The 22,239-nt window shown below is 41.4% G+C and overlaps 1 protein-coding gene across 10 annotated transcripts in view; it reads left to right on the forward strand.

Annotated features, from left to right (window-relative positions):
• Positions 1-22,239, forward strand: part of LOC140481856 (abl interactor 2) — a 140,087-nt gene that overhangs the window by 86,271 nt on the left and 31,577 nt on the right. For 6 of the 10 annotated variants that reach the window (XM_072578412.1, XM_072578417.1, XM_072578418.1 and 3 more), the window contains exons 3-4: positions 12,067-12,243; positions 20,951-20,968. In XM_072578412.1, the coding sequence (XP_072434513.1) occupies positions 12,067-12,243; positions 20,951-20,968 (195 nt within the window). The remainder of the gene's footprint in view (positions 1-12,066; positions 12,244-20,950; positions 20,969-22,239) is intronic. The other 4 variants (XM_072578415.1, XM_072578421.1, XM_072578416.1 and 1 more) reach the window with 1 other exon arrangement.

Genomic DNA, 22,239 nt, shown 5'->3' on the forward strand with positions numbered 1-22,239 from the left:
GTAGGCACAGCTTGCTCAGAAAAAAAACAGCATTAAGAAGTCTTCCAGTTACTTTCAGGAAGGCAATCGGGTTTCATACTGAATTCCACGCAAAATTGCTTCCGAAACAAGAGAGACAACTTGAACAAATAAACAGTATGAGCTCTGGATGCTGGAAATCTGAAATAACAACAGGATGTGCTGGAGCGTCATTAGAGAGACAAGAGTTAACATTTTGAGTCCGGTGACAAAGCTGTTACTGGACTTGAGACCAGCTGAACAGCCCCTTTCTGCAAGTTTCCTATAACTGAAAATCTGAAATCACCTTCATTGCCTATGAAACACTGTTCAAGCAGAACAGCCGTAAAACCAAGTGAGAGCATTCAGGGTTTTTGCCTGGTGAGTTCAAGCAACCGAGGCAAACAATTACAGGGAATCATTTGGCTTCCAAGGAGATTAAAGTGTTACATCCATAATCGTAAGAATATACTGATATGTTGCTTCTCCTTTTGGCAAAGGTCCCACACAATCATCTAACACCTAACTAAATGACTGCTTAAGAACGAGTACTGATTCAATGCCTAACATGTTTTACAAAATCGCCACCTCCATTTGAATACCTGGCCAGTAAAAATCTTCCGGATTTCTACATGCTTCAGGAATTTTATGGATTTAACTTAATATTTCTTGAAATTTCGTTGGCACTTCTATCTGATGAGCCATGTCCACTCTTAAACTGTAGGTCTATGAAGTTAGGGTGTGGAATTCACTGTAGTAAAATGTAGTGAAAGTAGGCTCAATTGATGATTTCAAGAGCCCTGGATGTTTATTTGGATTGAAGTGATGTGCAGATATATGGGGAAAAGGCAGGAGATTTGACTTGAAGTAACAGAACCAGTGTCGGCTCGATGGGTTGAACAGCTGCCTCCTGTTTTCTGAAATTCTGTGAAATCCTATTTTTATTATCGTAGCATCCTCTTCAACTTCAGTTTGAGCTGATTGGGCTACTTAACTGGATCAGCTTGCTGAACCTCGATCAAAGAAGACTTATTGAACACTTCCTTTCGATTGTCCAATTCTCAAACAGACTTCCAGATAATCAAGTACCTGACAGTGATGCCCACTTGCCCTTTGACGATGGACGTGGTTTAGATAATCCTCAGATTATCTCCATGAAGGAAAAGTGTTTGGAACCAAAACTGGAAATGGTGTTTCCTTGATTTCAATTAGCCTTTTTGTTATTATTGGCAAAGGTGCAAGCTTTGCTCCTGTTATTCCTTAAGAGCAGGTCAACTCTGTCCCCAAGTACTGGGCGGCATGGTGGCACAGTGGTTAGCACTGCTGCCTCACAGCGCCAGAGACCCGGGTTCAATTCCTACCTCAGGCGACTGACTGTGTGGAGTTTGCACATTCTCCCCGTGTCTGCATGGGTTTCCTCCCGGGTGCTCCGGTTTCCTGCCACACTCCAAATATGTGCAGGTCAGGTGAATTGGCCATGCTAAATTGCCCGTAGTGTTAGGTAAAGGGTAAATGTAGGGGTATGGATGGGTTGCGCTTCGGTGGGTCAGGGTGGACTTGTTGGGCCGAAGGGCCTGTTTCCACACTGTAAGTCATCTAATCTAATCTAAGCTATGGGGACTCCTGCAGTCACCGTTTCAGATATTCGGTCACACTATAGGTGCTCAGGCTGTAAATGTATGCTCCCAGCCATTCACCAAAACACTGGCAGTTGTTGAAAAGTCATGCCTTTTTCCAGCAAGGGTTGTGGTGACTCCTGCATCTCCAAGTATGGCTATACGTTTGCTTGTTTCATTTGAGAAATAATTTATAAGAATTCCTTGTAACTCTCCAGTTTGTAGATTATTTTCTCTATCAGCAGTTAGCCTCACAGCTGTAGTCAGATCTGCATCTCTTCTGTATTCTCAGTTAAGGCTGCTTTCTCTGGATTGGCTTTATGTACCCTAACTTCTCATAATCTGCAGAGGTGTCCTGCCTTGCATCAGTGCAAATACCAAGGCCTGCATCATCATTGTATCTCATCACCTTGCTTTTTGGTTTGAGGTGGAGAACCTTGGCAGTTTTCTTTCATGTTCCTGCTTTTTGTCCTGATCAGGTGTGTTGAGATGATGGTAAAGAGTTTGGATTTCTGGAACAGCTCATAATCATTTGCTGCTTGCCTTGCTGTTGCAACCTTCTGGTTTTCTGCGAGAGTCCTTAGTAATGTAGGAATTGAAGTTTTAAGTTTTTTTGAGAATTATTTCCCTTTAGCTTTGTATGTAATCTCTACCTTTAATGACCACATCCAGCAGACAAAATTAGTTTGCTTTACCCTCTCAAATTCTATATGTGTCTATCTCAGTTGCTTCTGGATATTCCAAACTTTCTGCCACTAGGTATTCTAGGTAAGCCTCCTGAGAGCGTAAGGCGTAAACCACATGAACTCTGTCTATCAATCTGCTTTCTGCTTTAGTAGTATCCTCAGTTACCTCATTCTTTTCAAAAGAAATGAAACTGCCTCAGCATCCCTTTGATCAAATTCCTGTAGGGCTTGTGAAAATTTAAACAACTTCCCATTCGGGCTTGGGTTGAACAGAGAGCTTTCCTCATCAGAATGTTCCCTGGGGTCAGAGGCCATTTGTTTTCATTCCAGCCGATTAAGCTCAAATGCTGTCATTGCCCCCAACATTAACTTCTAGCTCTAATTGCTTGGTCTGCAATATCAAATAGCATTGATGTCTGTTTTATTGTCTCATGCTTGTGCTTTTTCATGGTTATTCCTGCTCCTGCTCCACTCCTCTGTCTCAGCTCTCCTTTTCTTGGTGATGCCATTCCCCTCTGTGCTCTTGTCTGTTGTTTGATTGCCCAATACACCAAAGCTGTCTCTGTTTGATTAGTGTCAGTATTCCGAGGAACTGTCATACTTGTGATTTCTTTTGATAAATATACTCTATGCACCACAGAACGCCACTTTTTCCTCCTATAATAGCTGTATCTTGCTCATGTTTCATAGCCATAGTAAGGTGCTGAGAATACAGGCCCTATAAATAATTAGCTTGGTCTTAAAAGTCAGCTTGTTCTTATCCCAAGTATGTGCTGCAAGTTAGACAAAGGTGATTGCTGTTTTCCCTATGCTTATATTGAGTTTTGCATTGGGGTCAATTCTGTCATTCTATACTTTGGTAGCCAAGGTTGCTAATGACTTAGGAACTTGGGAACACGAGTAGGTCATTCAGCCCTTCGAAATTGTACCATCTTTCAGTGAGAACATGGCTGATCTGTCGCCTAATTCCATGTACCTTCCTTTGGCCAATGATTATTCTGATTTAAAATGAACAACTGATCCAACATCCACTGCCACTTGTGGAAGAGTCCAAAACATCTACCACCCTTTGTTTAGAAGTGTTTGTAGTGAGTTTTAATTTATGTGATCAACATTTTTTAATGTTTATATAGATATAGTTGCATATGTACAGGTATAAGCATATCTAAGTTAAACTATGTGGTAAACTACTTAATAAAAGAAATGGACATCTCCAGCACAGGAAGGGGGCATTTAAGCATTATGTCTCTGCCAATTCATGGATAGAGCAATTCAGAACTAATTCTCATTATCTTATTACTGCCTTTGCTTTAATTTTTAATCTGTTGATTTTCCCCTTAAAAATGTACTGATCACTGCTTCAACCACACTCTGTTACAAATAACAAGTCTCCACTGTGTTCTCAGTACTTTCCTCTTCTCCTTAATCCCAAACTTTTCTGTGGCCAGAGTTCTGTGCTCAAGAGTTGAGCCCTGCATTCTCATCATGCAAGCTCAAGCATACTTCCAGACTGAATTGCTTTTATTTTATTTTGTTATTCTGTGTAGTTGCTGACTCTTGTTGGCAGGTAGCTGATGCCTCACCTATTGGGAATTCCTCTTGAGTGAACCTAGTGAATGTCCACAATCTACTTGTCCATGAAGGGCACCTCAGCTCAGCCAATCCTAAAACTTGTTCTTGCACATTTCCAATGGGATGACTCAATTGCGACCAGAGATGTGCATCTTGATTTTTTTTTAGATTATCCATCCTTTATTCACAGGTCTTGAGACAGTCCATTACTGCTGTGATTTTCATGAGCTAACTCAGCACAAGCAGTGCCTTAGTCCAGGACCTTGTGGGTTGTATAGTTCTTTGCATTAAACATTGGAAGCATCCTCTGGTGGGAGGTATACTCCTTTTAAACTGCAGAAACAATTCTTCCCATATGTGAAAACAAAAGACGATAGTGTGTTTCGCAACCTCAGCATCATCCAAAGAACATAAGTAAAATACAATTGACGTGATCCTAATTATAATGGTAGAAAATGTATTTGTCCACATTTAGCAATGTCTCTCACACAGACATGTGATATATGATCAAATAATCATGGGGTTTTTTTATAGTGATGTTAATTGAGAGATGAGTATTGACCATGACACCAGGGAGAACAGCTATTCTTCAATAGTGTCTATGAGATCTTTCACATCACTGTTCCCAAGAAGGCAGAGGGATCTTTGATTTAATATCTCATCCAAACCCAGTTGCCTCAATCCTCACTAAATACTGAAGAGTTACTCAGTTCTGAGGGCTTAAGACTGTGTGGGGCTTGAACCCTTCACCTTCTAAGGAGAATGCATTACCACACAATCAATGCTCATGCTTCCAGGCCTGCTGATGCTGTAAATTCATCCCATGTATGGTGTATAAAACTTACATCACTATGTGAAAGAGCATGCAGTTGTTCAGTTTGGCTTTGTGAGGAAAATATATTGTACATTTGTCTGTTATGAGGGTCTGTGATGCACTCTAGAGCTTAAAAGCATGCAATTTGAACAAAGATGATTCCTCGAGTTGCTTAATGGAAATTGGTTTCTGTTCTTTGCTCTACCCATGAAATAGTTTCTTTGAAAAAAAAGACAGTCACAATGCTCAGGTGGGAAACATATAATCCTGAAAATCTGGTTCAAAAACATAAAATGGTATAGCGCTCATCAGGCAGCATCTGTCAAGAAAGAGAAATCTTCTGACATTTAAGATATATGTCAAAACTGTAAGTTGCATCAAATTATTTTTGAATATACAGCACAAAAGCAATCAATTCAGCTCAACTGGTTGATCATCCTTGAGATGAGTTTCCTCCCATTCCTCCTGTTATAACCTAGGCTTGTCCAACTCTTTGCAAGGAAATTCACATCTCATAGTGTAGTTAGAGTGTGGGAGTAACCAGCAGAGCTTACCAATAAATGTCACTTGCCTTTTCACTTCAGAGAAATAAAGTACAGACAAGCCCTCTGCCCAAAATTGCCAAAGGAGGGACCAAGCTCAGGATTTGGGTTTCAGTAATACTGACCACTGGTGAGAACACTTGGCCTCAGGAATTCATATGATGACAGCATTTTACAGTACAGTGCACTCGACCCATTGTGTTTGTCCAGGCTTTCAAAAGAGCTATCCAGCTCATCCCATTCTCCAGACCCATCTCTGCAGCCCTCTAAATGCATTACTTTCAATTATATATTCAACTCTCTTTTGAAACTTCCTGTGGAATCCAACTCCACCACTCTCCTAGGCAGTGCATTCCAAATCCTAACACTTACATTGAAGAGGTTTTTCCTCCTGTCACTCTGAGCTCTCTCGCTGCCTAACTTGAAATTGCGACGTCGAGTTACTGACATACAACTAGTGGAAACAGAATATCCTTCTTTACCCTGTCAAAATTGTTCATAATTTTAAACACCTTAGTAAGGTAGTCTCTTAATTTTCTTTGCTCCAAGGAGAATAAACCCAATTTCTCGAATCTTTCCTTGTATTTAAAATCCTTCATTCCTGGTATCATTCTCGTAAATCTCCTTTGAACTCTTTCCAGTGACCTCTTAACATTCTTCCTTAAATAAGGTACGCAAGACTGAACATAATGCTCCAAATGTGGTCTGACGAATAATTTATAAAGGTGTAACATCACTTGCTCTCATGTTATTTCGCTAATATGTAACAATTATCATACTTTTATTCCTCAATTTATAAACCCACGGATCCTATAAACTTCCTTAACTATTTCAACTTGCTTGGCCACCTTCAGAGAATTATGCACTTGAACCCTGAGGTCCCTCTGCTCCTGTACTTACCTCAAAGTTGTACCATTGAGCCTGTATTTTCTCTCCATGTTTCTTCTACCAAAAACAATTATCTTACATTTTTCTGCATTGAAATTCATCTGCCAGGTGCCTGCCCAATTGTGTCTAAGAAGGTCGCTGAGCATCATCCTTTCAATTCTCTGTTCTCTTTAGCTTAGAATCATTTGCAAATTTAGAAATTTTGCCCTGAAAGCACACCTTCAAATCACTTACATACGCAGAAAAAGCAAGAGTCCTAATACCAAATACAGTGGAACACCAGTTCCAACTTGTTTCCAATCTGAGAAATGCCCATCTATATTTAGCATCTTTTTTCTGATTTTCAACCAGCTTCTAATCTATGTTGCCAAGACCCATCAGTCCAAAGCATTTATATTTTGATAACCAACCTTTCATGTGGCACTATATCAAATGCTTTCTGAAAGTCCAATTATACAACATTCACAGCACTATCCTCATTCACTGCCTGGGTCAGCTTGTCAAAGAACTCAATTAAATTTGATATGAAATTATAAATACATATGGAAGTGTGGGAAGAATCAGGTTGCTTTTCAGCGTGGGTTTCCTACTCTCCCAGTTTGCTTTCTGGACAGGTTTTAGGAGAAAGAGGAGAAAGGTGGGTGTGTGTCTAACTGGTTCACCAGTCTCTGTTCTCTCACAGTCAAACTCGCACTCTCACTTCCTCCCTCCCTCGTCGCCTGACCCCACTGTCAAACATAAACTGCCTCTCTACTCCCTTCACTTTCATACACTCCCTCACTCACTCCTCATCCATTTTCTCAATAGTTTATATTTTCCAACACTCCCTTAATAGTTTCCTGGCTCCCTCATTCCCACCCCTACTCCCATGTTGTTCCCTCCCTCTAACATCTTATGGCTATGGTAGACTTGCTCTGCCTTTTTAACTGCAATTCTACAGAGGATGAGTGTTTGTACAGGAAGGAGAGTCTCGTTCTCTCAGCTTCTCTTCCCCCCCCCCCCCCCCCATTCTCAAGACGCTGTTAAACTGGGAGCCTTTACCCTTGACCCATTCAGCAATGTGGCGACCATTTAACTCGCTGACTTGATTGTTTACCAACTCCCAGCCTTGGCCCCCACATCCACATCTTCATTCTTGACAGCCTACATCCCAAACCATATTCCTTTCTTCTTCACAACCTTATGTAGCTTCCTCTGATATGCTATTGCATCAACTTCTCCATGTGATAACCTGCTCCATGTGTTTCCACACTCTAAAAAAGAAGTTTCTCTTGAATTCTTTATTGGATTAATTAGGAACTGATTTATATTTATGAACCCTACTTTTGGACGTACATAAGTAGAAAATTTTCTCTCTGCTTTCCCTTTCCAAATCTTTTATCTGATCACTCCTCAGCTGCTCCTTTATAGGGAAAAGCAACTCCAATCTGCTTAGCTTTTCTGTTTGTGTATTCACTAATTTCTGGGTTTCATCCTTGTGAACCTGTTTTTGCTTTCTTATACCTTATTGTGTAGGCCAGAATTGTTCATGGTAGAAGCTTATAGAATCCCTACAGTTTAGAAACGAGCCTTTCAAGTCCACATCAACCCTCCGAAGAATATCCCACCAATTCCCAATCCCCATTACTCAACATTTACCCCTGATTAATGCACCTAACCTATACATTGTTAAAGACTTTGGGCAAATTAGCATGGTCAGTTCACCTAACCTGCACATCTTTGGTTTGTGGGAGGAAACCCACACAGAGAGAATGTGCAAACTCCACACAGACAGTCGCAGTCTGGAATCAAACCTGGGTCCCTGGCACTGTGAGGCAGTAATGCTAACCACTGAGCCACCATGCTACCCACACTAATATAGTTTAAATGAAAGTTTAATATGATCTCTTTTGCAATTCTGTCCTTTGGCAATTAATTCCAATTTATTTGCCTATTTTTGTTAACCTGCTTTGCTACTTTTAATGATTTGTTCTCTCTTCATTATAAACTCATTTAATTAAATGCTCATTTTGTTAGTTTGTCTTGTCAATGTTGTCTTGTGTTTTTTCCAACATCTTCCTTGACTGGTTTTCCTATACATTTGATGGGATTTACCTAAAGTCACACTCTAGAAAAAGTAACAATGGATCACTAAGTTATTAAGCAAGAGCACAATTTGGTCAGGACGGGCTTACCAGAGAACTTGCCAGATAAATGGGGATCAGTGTGTCTTTAAGTAAATATGTATAGCCATTTGTTCATTGTACATGTCAACGGCCTCTGTCTGATAGAAAGTCCTATTAATAAGCATATGAAGATTTGGTACTTAGAATTTACCAGAAGTGGGAAGTCATTCCTCCTTTTGCAGGAATATGCTACTAACAAGCAAAAAGAACAGAGTAGACCACATACCGCCACCTCACTGTGCTAACTCAAAGCAATGACAATGCAATTCCATGCCTGATTAATGTGTAGCAGCAACAAAACTAAGAAAATAACTTTTTTGTATTTTGTATTCTCTTAAGCAGACAGCTTTGGTTCAATCCATTTGGAACACGTTGCTGTGAAATATCTGCTCATGTATTGAGGGCTATGACGAACTCCACTACAGTAGCTGAGGCAGTCAGTAGCATTCTAAATAAAACCACCCATACTTCCATTAAAATATTATTTCACCCTAACTCCCAATGTCAGTGACTCTTTCACAAAATAAGTCCAGGATCTGCATCTTTATTTTCGCCAAAACTGATCAGTTATTCTTAGAATCCCTACTGCATGGAAAGAGGCCATTTAGCCCATTGCATCTGCACTGAGCCTGCAAAGAGCTTTCCACCCAGACCCAGCACCCGACCCTGTGCTCATATTTACCATGGCTAATCCAGTCAGCATGCACATCCCCAGTGTTACTACAGAGGAATTTAGCACAGCCAATCCACCCAACCTGCACATCTTTGAAGTGGAGGAGGAAACTGGAGGACCGAGTGGACACCCTTGCAGATACAAGGAGAACATGCAGACTTGACACAGACAGTCACCCAAGGTTGGAATCATATTGGGTCGCTGGTGCTATAATGCAGCAGTGCTAACCACTGAGCTACTGTGCCACCCATAAAACAATTTGAGGCTCTGTTGTGATGTGTACTCATTGAAGGATTCAATGTCTAGAGTGCTAACTGTGACACCGTAGAACCAGTGCTAATATTTCCCTTGGGCCATACCCAAGTTATGGGCCAAAGTTTGTGTGCCCCCCTCCCCCAAACCATCCCCACTCCCAGGATTCTAGTCCTTAATCTCTGCTCAGTGACCTTTACTGGAAGAGTGGGTATTAAGTGCAGGAAAGATCTGACTCTAGTATGAGCTTAAAAAAACACTGGCTGCTTGGGTCAGGTAACAGGTTACAGATGTCGATTTGGTCTGTACTCCCAGGCAAGTAACCATCTTCAAGACACTATCAGTGCAAGATGAGCCCCAGGCAGTGTGTTGCATGATGATTAAAATTGGCAATGCACAAGGTGCTGAAATTTGAAGTATGCATATATCTGAGACACACCAACGACATCTGTTCATTCCATTTCGAGAGCATCTCTGTTAGCTTGCTGGTGCCACGGAGTGTTAATGCAGTGTGGACGGTGAGGGCTGGCTACTTTCAAGGCTGACCTTATTTGGCTGACTGTTGAGTCAGGGCGGTGAAGTGGTAATAACTGTATAATTTAGAATTCCAAGCCCACCTGAACCTGGAATGAGGCTTTTTATTAAGAAGATCTGCACAGTGCTGAGTCTGTGTGCTGCATTGTGCATTGACTTAAGAACCTTGCAACGCGTTACTGATTTAAAGGAGACGTCTTCCTGGTTGAGGGCATCAGATGATTTAATTCAGATATGTAGGTTTTAATGAATTCATTTGTTTCTTTATCAATATCTGCTCCTGAACTGAAGGATGAAGCAAAATACAGCCATTTTTTCATACCTTGAGTATTTTTTTTTCCATTTCTTTTATTGTCTCTTCCATCTTGAAGGCACAACTGTAGCCTCACGTACAGTTCATAAACACTCTGTCAATACGTCATCAAATTAACTTTTTGTCTGTCATCAGCTAAACTACTGAAAGATATCTGAAATCATAAGACAATTCCCAAATGGCTCCCAACATAAATTTCAACTCCTATGATGTTGCACTCTCCTGCTCATTTCCAACTTGCATCAGATTCATCTCATTCTGCTGTTAGCTTTGTTCCTGTACTACCCCACTCTCATGAGATGGAAGGACATAATTTTAACTCCTTCATCATAATTCATCCAGTGCCTGAGTGGCAAAGCATTTACTGCAGATTTGAATAATAACTGTGATTGTCGCAAATACCTGAGTTAACTTGGCACTGCCTGCACCGTCTGGTGTTGGGCTATTCTGGGTAAATTCCTGGGACCAGGCAACATGTTTGGACTTTATTTGGTGTTAATATAGTATAAAATTCAAAATAAAACCAATCAACTATTTGGCAGCATTGCTTCCACCTAATGGTGCCAGGATCGCAACTCCCTGTGGTGACTGTCAGCCGAACTGAGAGAAATGGCAACTTTTGGAATTTTCTAGCCCTCTGTATCTGTCAACCTTTTGAAAGGGCTGTGCAGTTAGCCCTATTCTTCACCTTCCCAATAGCCCTGCATTTCTTTTTTTATTTTTCAAGTATAAAGCATATGTCTGGCTCCCTTTTACAAATTGCTATTTAGACTGCTTCCACATCTTTTTCAGGTAGTGCATTCCAGATTATCTTAACTCACCATGTGAAATAACTGATCCTTTTAAAACAAAAATTGATGTTAAACCACATTCCACTCTTCCTGTCGCCTACCCAGTCTAATTTCCTTTAATGTTTCTTAATGCCTTCGTCCTAAGCTCACATTTTCCTATAGTTTCTTTCCTACCTCCACACTTTCCAAGTTTGTCTTCTCCATGATGGTTACCTCCTGTTCCCTCAATCTTGTTCCCATTGAACTGTTGATTACCCAGTGTCTTCTCCTGTCTCCTTTATTAACCAATATTATAAATACTTCCCTTATCAGGGATTGCCCCACTTTGCACTACGTTGGAGAATTTTGGAAAACAAAGGGAGGTTGTAGATGTGATAGTTTGTAATATTGGAAGGTAAAAGGTGTTTTTCAGGAATGGGGCTAATTGGATTACAGCACATAGGAAAACTATCCATCTTGTCCATGTCAGTCAAAAAAGGATCTGACTACATTAATCCTATTTTCTACCCCATGGTCCATAGCCCTGGAAGCTATGGCAACACAATTGTAAATAATGCTTAAAGTAGTATAATTTCTGACTCTCTCACCCTTTTAGGCAATATCTCCTGGATTCCCATCACCCACTGAGTGAAAACATTTCTCAGCTCTCCTCTTAGCCTTCGACCTCTTATCTTAAATCTATGTCTCCTGATTGTTGACTGCTCTACTAATGAAATAAATGACCTCTCTCAGGCCCCCTCTCAACCTTTGCTGCCCCAAGAAAAGCAACCTCAGCATTTCCAATCTTTCCTCAAACCTAAATTCTCCAGTGCAGATAGCATCCTGGTTGTATTATTATGGAACTCTACAAATTTATGCTCTGCGTTGGTGATGTCAGATCATTTCAAAGCACAGAGTAACAGCGTTAATAATCATGGCTCCTCATTGGTGCTGCCTAACCCATCTCCACTTGTTTTGGGATCCTGTCCTGCCCCCAGTTCCTAATTGTTGATGCTGGTAGCTTGCTCATTAGTGCTGTCACCACACTGTCAGCTAGTCAAGCTGAATGATTTTCTTTCTGTAGTGCTCATTGACTTGGCTATACCACTAACCCATGATGCCCATTTGTTTAGCTGTGCCCAACTTCCCTGTCTCTAGACAGGACCATGTGCTTGCCATAATAAAGCTACTTGTGCTAATTATTTAACATTCTGTATGACATTTTGCCATTATTCCTTTTTCAGACAGTGGACATTCACAAGGAGAAAGTTGCAAGAAGAGAGATTGGTATCTTGACAACCAATAAAAACACCTCCAGGACTCATAAAATCATTGCCCCGTCCAACCCTGAGAGGCCTGTCAGGTACATCAGGAAGCCCATCGATTACGCTATCTTGGATGACATCGGTCATGGAGTGAAGGTATGCTTTGTAAGCCCAGGAACTGGTAACAGAACTCTTTGGAATAGGAGTTACAGTAGCTACTTGGATAGAGGCGGGTGTCGTGCATTTGAACTGGTTTGGGAGTCAATCTTTTAAATTTGGCATCTCATTTAAGTTTACTGGAATGTTACCAATGTGGGATTTTATATAAAGAATGGCCCAGTAAGCAATGTTTTAACCTGATGTTCATTTATAGAAAATTGCCATTTATGGTAAACTGCCATTTTAATGTTCTGTTAAAGTCATTTCATGGCTGCCATTATCTGTTGCAGATACCCATGTCTGCTGGTACATGTAGATTGGTATATTTTGACCTTTTGTGTTGTCCTGCTGCATACCAGTGGCAATATGCTGAAAGAGAAACTGAAGCACGACTTGCCATCTTTCAACTGGCTTGTATTGGCTTCAGTTTTAGAAAGCTCCACATTTCGCTCTGCCTTCAATGTCTGTCCTCTGAGTAAGCAGGGGAACGGCTTTGAAAAGTTTGCACTCCCACCTTAATATTGTGAGAAATGTAAATCAGCAGAGATATAACCAGCGTAGATCATTTGGACGCAGGTTTGGTCTCCAGTCTGAGTCTGAGATCTCCATTACAAATAAGGAAAGAATTACCCGGTGTTCCTGCTTTTAATCTGCATCCATGAATGCTGTTGGGGAGTATATGTGCATGGTGTCAGGAGAGGGCAATAGAATACGTATGACAACATTGTCCACCAAGATCAAAAATACCTGCTAATGCCCACTGTCCTTGTTTACATATCAAGAGCAACCATTTAAATGCTCGATACCTGTTTGCCTATGGAACTGCATCCAAATAAAAGTTATCTTCAGGAGATATGGAGAGGAATAGAACAATGATGTAGAATTAATAAGGGTAAGACAGAGAAACTACTTCCTTGGAACAAGTGGATGTAATCTTAAAATCATAGCTCAACCCATAGGATTGAAATCACGAAACATGTCATGTCACAAAATGTAGAGGAATGTCAAATTCTGTCCTAAATTGTTGAAGATTTTTGTCAGGTAAAGGTATCAAGGATAGGGAGTTAAAATAAGCAAACTGAGCTAAGAAACGAAGGAGCTGAATGAATTTATCATATTTCAGTGGTTGTACGAACCAGTATGCTGTTATGGCAGGAGGTGTGAGACATTATAGTTAAATATATACCTGTACAGCATCAGTCTAATCTTTGGCCTCCCTGCAGAATGTTACCTGAGTAACGATCAGATCAGCCTGTGCAGATGTGAACCAGTGAGCTAGAAATTCATGGAAAATGTTTCCGATTCTGCTTTTTGAGGCAAAACAGATTTTTTTGTGGGGTGGGGGAAGTGAAATAGTGGCTGTGATAATGAACTGAGAGTCAGGTTAGTAGGAAGGTTTCAGTCAGATTTGCTCCATTACCTGTGATGTTGAAGTAATGGAATGTGAAGGCAGGGGTTTTGCAGTTGAATCTTAACTGGTGATGATCTTGTTACCTAGGCAGATATGAGGATCCGGAACTTAACTTTGGAGGAGCTTCAGTCCATGCCCTTGTTAAGAGTACAAAGTTCTTGTTCCTAATGTGGACTACAGGACTATTTAAATGGACAGAAATTCCAAAAAAAAGTAACCATCCAGAGGGATCTGGGTATTCTTTTGCATGAAAAACATACGGTTATTATGCAGATTCGGCAAGTAATAAAAAAGGCAAATGGAATTTATGACCTTTTTTTACTGGAAGGTTGGCTTTTCAAAGGAGGGGTGTCTTGTTACAACTGTACAGGTTGTTGGTAAGGTTGCACCCTGGAGTACTGTGTATGGTTTGGATCCCCAAATTTTAATAAAAAAAGAATATACTGGTATTGGAGACTGTGTGTTCAAGAGACTGTTCACTGGGTTGATTCTTGGAAAGAAGGTTAGGCTTACCAAGAGTGGCGAAGCAGGTTAGGACTTTATTCATTAGAGTATAGAAGAATAAGGGATGATTTGTTGCAACGTACAATATTCTGAGGGGGCTTTGATAGGGAGACGTTAAGATGTTTCCATTAGTGGTAGAGTCTTGAACGGAGAGATATTGTTAGAGAATAAAGAGATATTCATTTAAAACTGAGATATATTGGAATTTCTTCTCCCAGAGGGTTAAAAAGTTGTGTCTGGAATTCTCCATCCAAAACAGCTGCAGAGGCTAGACCCTTAAAATTATTTAAAGAGGAGAAAGATTGATTTTTTGAAATGTCAGGGAGTTCAAGGTGGTGATAAGCTGGCATGAAAGAAAAGTTTTAATCTGTGGCAGATCAGCCATGGTCTTGTTGAATAGCAATGCATGCTTGAGGGGCCGAATGGCACACTCCTGTATCTTATGTTGGTTATCTAGCTCAACACTCAGACATTTGCACTTGTATATCATAATCAACATATTAAAATGTTCTCAGACATGTTTTCAAATAAATCCTGATACCAAGCCAAATGAGATCCTGGTGCATGGAACGAAAAGCCTGGTCAAATAAGTCTGTTTTAAGGACGAAGATGTGAGGGAGGGAATTCCAGAGTTTAGGGCCCAGGGAGCTGACAGCACAGCCATGCATTGTGTGATTTAAATCTGAGAGATGGAAGAGAAGTCAGTGGGGTGCAGGAGGGGCAAGATTTGGGAGTGATTTGTAAATAGTGAGAACTTAAAAAATAGAGGTATTGCTGGATGGGAGTCAATAAATGTCAGCAAGCATGAATGATGGTTGATTTTGTGCAAGTTAGAGTACAGGAGAAAAAGTTCAGATCCTGTTTACAGAGGGTGGGAGTTGGGAGGCAGCCTGAAGAATATTCAAGTAGTTTGGATTAGCGATAGCAAAAGCATGAATGATGGTTCCAGCAGCAGTTGACTTGAGACAGAGCTGGAGTCAGGCGTTATTACAGAGCACATAGGCAACATGTGAAGGTGGGCTATGGGGCCAGAAGCTCATATGAGGATCAATTAAATTATCACAGATCAGATTCAGATAGCTACCGGGAAAAGGCATAGAGATTGTGACTAGCAACTGAAATTTACAGTGAGCCTGAATATAGTTGTTCTAATCTCCTCTATATAGTTGAAAGAAATATCTGTACATCCAATGTCAGGTAACAGACAAGCACCATGATAAATCAAATCACAGGCATTTAAGCTAAAAGGAAATGCACTGGAGGAGCATTTGGTCAACAATGTTGAAGGCTGCCGACAGATCAAGAACGCTTAGGACAGTTTATCGTTGTTATGGTCAAGTATTGAATTGAATTGAATTGAATTGAATTCATTGTCACATGTACCCAAAGCACAGTCACAGAATTAAGTAGCATAGATAAGTAAATAATAGATAAACAGCGGCAAAACCAGAAACATAGGTACAGGTGAATGTGAAGAATTGAGTCCATTCAGTATTCTAACAACTGTAGGGTAGAAACTGTTTTGAAACCAGCTGGTGCATGTGTTCAGGCCTCTGTACCTTTTCCCCGATGGTAGAGGTTGCAGAAAACATTGCCAGGATGGGTGGATCTTTGAGAATGCTGGTGGCCTTTCCTTGACAGCGGGCCTGGTAGATGGACTCTGTAGATGGGAGGTTGGCCTTTGTGATTGTCCGGGCTGAGTTCACCACTCTCTGTAACTGTCTCTGATCTTGAATGGTACAGTTGCCATACCAGGTAGTGATACATCCAGACAGAAAGCTCTTGATGGTGCACCTATAAAAGTTAACAAGGGTATTCATCGTCATGCTAAATGTCCTCAGCTGCTTGAGGAAGGAGACGTTGTTGGGCCTTTGTAACCAGTGCGTCCACATGAAGAGTCCAAGAAAGCTTGTTGTGGATGATGGCCACTTCCAGCAGCTTGACACTCTCCACTCATTCCACCTCTGTGCTGTTAATGTGTAGGGGGGGCATGAGTAACATCTCGCCGAAAGACAATATTGAGTTCCTTGGTTTTGCTGGCATTGAGAACTAGGTTGTTCTCAGTGCACATTTTCCCATCTGTAATCTGTTTTGTCGCCATCTGAGATTCAACTGACTATGGTCGTGTCATCAGCAGACTTGTAAATGGCGTTAGTCTGGTAATTGGCAATGCAGTCATTGGTATACAGTGGGTACAGCAGGGGGCTGAGTACGTACCCCTGGGTGTCTCCAGTGTTGAGTGTTAGTAAGGATGAAATATTGTCGCTGTTTTTGGTGTCAAGATGTTCAAGGGAGGAATGGAGGGCAAGTGATATGGCATCTCACGTGGATCTGTTGGTCCGATAGGCAAACTGGAGTGTGTCAAGAGTAGTGGGGAGGTTGGAATTGATTAATGCCATGACCAGCCTTTCAAAGCACTTCAGGGCCACTGGGCGGTAGTCATTGAGGCATGCTGCATGAGCCGCCTTAGGCACAGGGATGATGTTGGCCTTCTTGAAGCAGGCAGGGACAGTGACTTGCTGCAAGGAGAGCTTGAAGATGTCCAAGACGACCTTTGCCTATTGATCTGTGCATGCTCTGAGTGCACGGCCTGGTACTCTGACTGGTCCCATCGCTTTCCTTGGATTCACACAAAGGAAAACTGATCTGACCTCTGATGCAGTAACTGTTGGGATAGGTTCGTCAGGACTTGTCAGACTTGTTGGAATAGGTGTTTACCTCTCTGCCGAAATTCTGCTCCAAGCGAGCGTAGAAGGCATTGAGATGATCTGGGAGGGATGTGTCATCATCTGCTATCTTGTACTGGATGATGTTTATGATTTGCATGCAATCTCCTTTAGTGACGTGGTAGAGAAACTGATTGGAGGGATTAAACCTGTTGTTGCAACAAAGATGGGCTTGGGCTTGAGAGAAAACAACCCATTCAAGAACTTAGAGAGTGAAGGGAATTGGGAATGGAATGGTGGTCTGCATGGACTGAGAAGTCAAGGTTGACCTTTTGAGGAAGGTAAATGTTAAATGGCTTTCTGGCTTCTGATGGCCAAGTGTGCCAAATAATGTCCCAGATTCTATCCCTGGTTTCTCCTAAATTAATGGCTGGCAGCCAAGGTCAGATCACAATCAGGCTAGGGGAAATATAGGCAGCTGATTGCCTTGTGACTTGATGTTCAATGGGTCACTGAATGGAGTCTTCACTTGAACATCAGAGTACATCGCAATTAGACTGGCTGGCAATGCCCTTCACTGTTTGAGTCAGTTTGCGCTGATGCCCCAGGTGCATGTATGGCTACTTGGGTGCATTATCAGCGCGATATCTGTCTGGTGTCATAGACTAACTGCCGAATTTTCAAGTCCGCATTTTTGAGAACTAAAGGAGGGGGAAACTGTAGAATCCCTACAGTATGGAAACAGGCCCTTCTGCCCAACAAGTCCATGCTGACCCTCTGACAAGTAACCCACACAGACTCTTGCACCTAACCTACACATCCCTGAATGCTGTGGGCAATTTAGCATGGCAAATTCACCTAACCTGCATGTCTTTGGATTGTGGAAGGAAACTGGAGCACCCAGAGGAAACCCATGCAGACACTGGGAGAATGAGCAAAGTCCACACAGACAGTCGCCTGAGGTTAGAATCGAACCTGGGTCCCTGGTACTGTGCTCAGTGCTAACTAAGCCTCCATGCCACCTCAAACTGCTATGATGATTACTCATCCTGAATCAGTGCTTGGAAGTGTAACACCAAACATCAAGTGTTTGAAATTATTTGATAAAAATTGGTCAGTGCATCAAAAAATGGCATTCTGTCTGCGTTTTAGCTAAAATTCCACACTGCTGACAACATGACATGATAGGAAAATCATTGTGAAATAGTGAGTCATAATATAACTTCAGAACCCCTCTGACCAACACAGTGTCAGATAAGTAAAGTGGTTACAGATTCAAGATCCAATGAAATGTCTCTTTTAACTTTCTATTGTGAGCTTAGTACAGGTTCCTTCTCTCGAAAGGTGTTTTATCTCGGTTTGTCTTTGGATCTTGTGATTGCAACATTTCCTGGTAGTGAGTACCATCTACTGGTACAATTCTGAAATTGATATTGACTGCAAGGTAAAGCTAAGTGGAGTGTTCAATTTCTGAAGTTGAATTTAGGTGGATGTGTTAAGTCCCTTCTGTTAGTGCTCTGAACTATATGCCATTTCCAAACTTGGTGGTGCAGCATTTAGTGAAGTGACAGTTAGTTTACAGAAATAAAACAAAGAATTGCAGATGCTGGAAATCTGAAACAAAACAGAAATTGCTGAATAAACTCAGCAGGCCTGGCAGTATCTGTCAAGAGAAAGCAGAGTTAACCTTCTGATTCTCATGACCCTTTAGACCTTATGGCAGCTAGGAAAAGGTGGTATATGTGTTGAATGCAGGGATTGGGCAGGTGTCGGAAGAAAAGGAGTGAGCAGGTAGGTCGAGATGAACCCCAGGGAGAGAGGGAGACTAAGGCAAACAAAGGAATGAATAATGGTGAACCAGGGAGAAAGAAAAAAAGCTGATAATGGGGGACCAAGAGTTAGTGAAATCGGGTTGGCTGTGGTTCAAGGACATAGAAGGTGGTGTTCAGGTTCTGAAATTAGATATTGAGTCCTGAAGGCTGCAGGATCCCAAATGTAAAATTAGTTGCTATTCTTCCAGCTTGCAGAGCCTCACTGAAGCACTGCAGCAGGGCCAAGATCCAGGAGACTGGGAGCTTGGGGTCAATTTTACAAACAATGTAGATATTCCATAAAGCAGTTGCCCCGTCTGCATTTTCTTTCTTCCATATTGAAGATCCTCTGAGCTTCCAGTTGTCCATCTGTCCCTATCTTCATTGTATGGATCACCTTTTCCTATCTCCTATCATTTCCCAAGAAGGCTATACACAGATGCTGTCAAATAAAATCATTCATCACCTGCTGAGTTTCTCTAGCCATTTTTCTTTATTGGTTTAGAAACCATTGAAGATTCTTTTTGCTTCTACTGCCCTTTTATAGAGTTTTACATTGTCAATATGTAAATTGATATTGATACACTTGATATTTTTCAGGCCTCCCTAAGCTATCCTAGTTTTGTTAAAACAAGCCTTTTCTCCCTCAATTCCATATCCATTAACTCAGCTAATCTTGCTCCTTATCTCCCACCCTCGGGAGGTAATGGCCTAGTGATATTATTGCTTGACTATTCATCCAGAAACCCAGGTAATGTTCTGGGGATCCAGGTTCGAATCCCACCGCAGCAGATGATGGAATTTCAATTTAATAATAAACTGGATTTTTAAAAGTCTAATGATGACCGTGAAGCCATTGCTAATTGTTGGGAAAACTCACCGAGTTCACTGATGTCCTTTTGGAAAGGAAACTGCCATCCTTACCATGTCTGGACTACATGTTATTCCAGATCCACAGCAATGTGGTTGACTTGTCGACTGTCAACTGCCCACTGGGCAGTTAGATGGGCAATGGATCCTGCCCTAGCCAATGATGCCCACATCCTGTGAATGGAAAAAAAAATTAACCCTGTCCCTCAATCCCAGCCCTGCACCATCACATCATATCTATGAAGTGCATCATCTCATAATATCCATTATCGACACCTACCTTCGATGCTACAGCTTTCTGTTATCTTCAGAGTTTATCTAAGTAGTAGGTAACATCAGGATACTAAAGGTCATAAAAGACATGAAAGGTAGGGGAGCCAAATGTTGGAAGACACAGAAGTTAGTGTTTCCTGTCAGTTTTCTCCTTCCTCTCCTGAAGATGCTGAACTTTGTATTGCAGTCCACAGGTAGCTGGTCATTCTTGCAGTGTCACTTTAGACAAGGAGTATTAGGTGATTTGACCAGAGATATTAGCAAAATTGGTTCAACTTTCAGCAGATGAATGCACATCCAAGATTTTCCTGTTTGAATCTGATCCAGCCCTGGAGGCCAGGCCAATTTTCATTTTCTTTCAATTTGGTTGGTGGGGGGGGAGTTGTGACCCATGACTTGTCCACCGGAATCCCAGCTTTTGATCAGTTACCCCTCTCCACTCAAGTATTGAACCTTGGTACTGTCTAGTCTGTATATCCCTCAGAACCCTTCACCAGCTAGCTCTTGGACAGAGCTTCCAAATCCAACTGGAAGTTCTACCATGGGTTTGAGAGGGTTGAAGGGGCTGGAAGTGTTAAAAGTGCACAGTGTTCACGTAGACCAATCCATTGACTATGTACAGCATGAAGGTCGTCTACTTTTCCTGCATAGCCCCGGCTGAAATATATTTGAATATTTGCAGCCTTGTAATTTGGAATGGAACAAGACACCCAGTAACAAACTTTTTTGAAGTTGAGTGCCTAGATCAAAGTAATTCCCTCCCAATTACCTTCCCATGCCCTGTCTCAGAACAGACCACTCCGAAGAATCTGCACAGTGCACATTATCAAGCTGCACTATTGCTGCAATCATTGAATTGGAGAGTTGTGATCAGAAAGCCAAGACTTCTAACAATCACTTCTCTATAGGTTTATATCCAAAATGTAATCGCAGGGCAGTAAAAGGTCTCTTTTTTTTGATGGCCAGTCAACACTTAATGTATTCTGGAAGGATAGTTCAGGATGTGGTCGTGACTAGTGTTCGACTTCGCTCTAAACAATTTGTAACATGACGCCGTATCAGATGCTTGAACATTGATTCCATTTGTACTCCTATCCTGTGGTTTCAACTAACCTTTCAATGCTGTTTTTTTTTCTTACTTCTTTCATTTGCTTCATTTATGCATTAAGTGGTTACTTAGATTTAAGGTAAGAGATCTCAGTGCTTCTCCGCCATCCTATTGCTGTGCTGAGGATATTACAGACTGGGTGGTTAAATGCTGCAGAGTTTATGCCCTTTAAAGGGAAGATATGCTATCATGCCTAAGGGTGTAGATTCAGCCTTTACACTGATAATATTTTAAAAATTTGTAGACTTCAGTGATGCTGTATTTTAAAACCAAACCCTCTGTCATAAAGGAAAACAGCAAATTTCTGCAAAGCGTTTGATGCATAATCTGGGATTTGTAGTATGTAAAAAATTTATTATGCATTGGGGAGACCAGACAGTGGGTAACCTGGAAATGTGCTGGGAGTAGCCCAAGACTAATGACACTGTGCCCGAGCTTCAGACATATGTTGATTCGACATTGACGTTTTCCTGGAACCCAAACATCTTGGAAATAAGAGAGGTACTGTTGTGCCTCTCAGGTATATCTTCAGGTAAGCTGGGGCCGCAGTGGCGTATTGATTGACTCAGTAATCTCTAAAGACTGCCTACATAATATTGTCCACTTCCCCCTCTAACTCCTGCCACCTGCCACTCAAATCCTAATCAGTGCCTTAATTCCAGTTTCTGCTATTTCACTGCTTTCCTGGCTGCCTCCTATCCTCCACTCCACGTAAACTGGACCCCACTCAAAACATTGCTCCCTTTATTCTATCCCATTTCCAATCCAACTCACCCATACATCTAACTGCTGGTGTTGCTGGACTCTTAGTTCTTGTGTGTCTCATTGTTCCTTTGTTCCACCATTGGTGGCAGTACCTTCAGCCACTGATAACACTCACACTGAAATTTTGACTCTAGATCTCTCCACTTCTCTGATTCCTCCTTTAAACCCTCTTAAAATCTACCTCTAATCCAAGTGTTTAGTCTTTCCTACTGGAGACCGCTTCTCTGACTCAGTTTTTTTGTTGCCCAGTTAATCTACGGTGGGCCATTTATTTACTTGGTTACTCTTTTAGTGGTGTTCAACATTGTTGCACAGCATCAGGGCGACCATTTTGGGTGGTGAGGTATTGAGGTCCTGGTCTATATTCTGTCAGATTCTTTCTTCCCTCACTTCATCAGTTGCTGTCAGTTCTGGTATTGGTTAACCACAGAAAGACCTGTTGCTGTTCACTGGACTTGAGACTCATCCCTGGATGAGATCTTCTGGTTTTGATGACTCTTCTTAAAAGTACATTAGGAGTACAGGTTTGAAAGGGAATTTGGATTACTTCTACCATTCAATACAACAGTAACTAGGAAGCCTGCT

This window comes from Chiloscyllium punctatum, chromosome 10, assembly GCF_047496795.1.
Source record: "Chiloscyllium punctatum isolate Juve2018m chromosome 10, sChiPun1.3, whole genome shotgun sequence".
Taxonomy (NCBI): domain Eukaryota; kingdom Metazoa; phylum Chordata; class Chondrichthyes; order Orectolobiformes; family Hemiscylliidae; genus Chiloscyllium; species Chiloscyllium punctatum.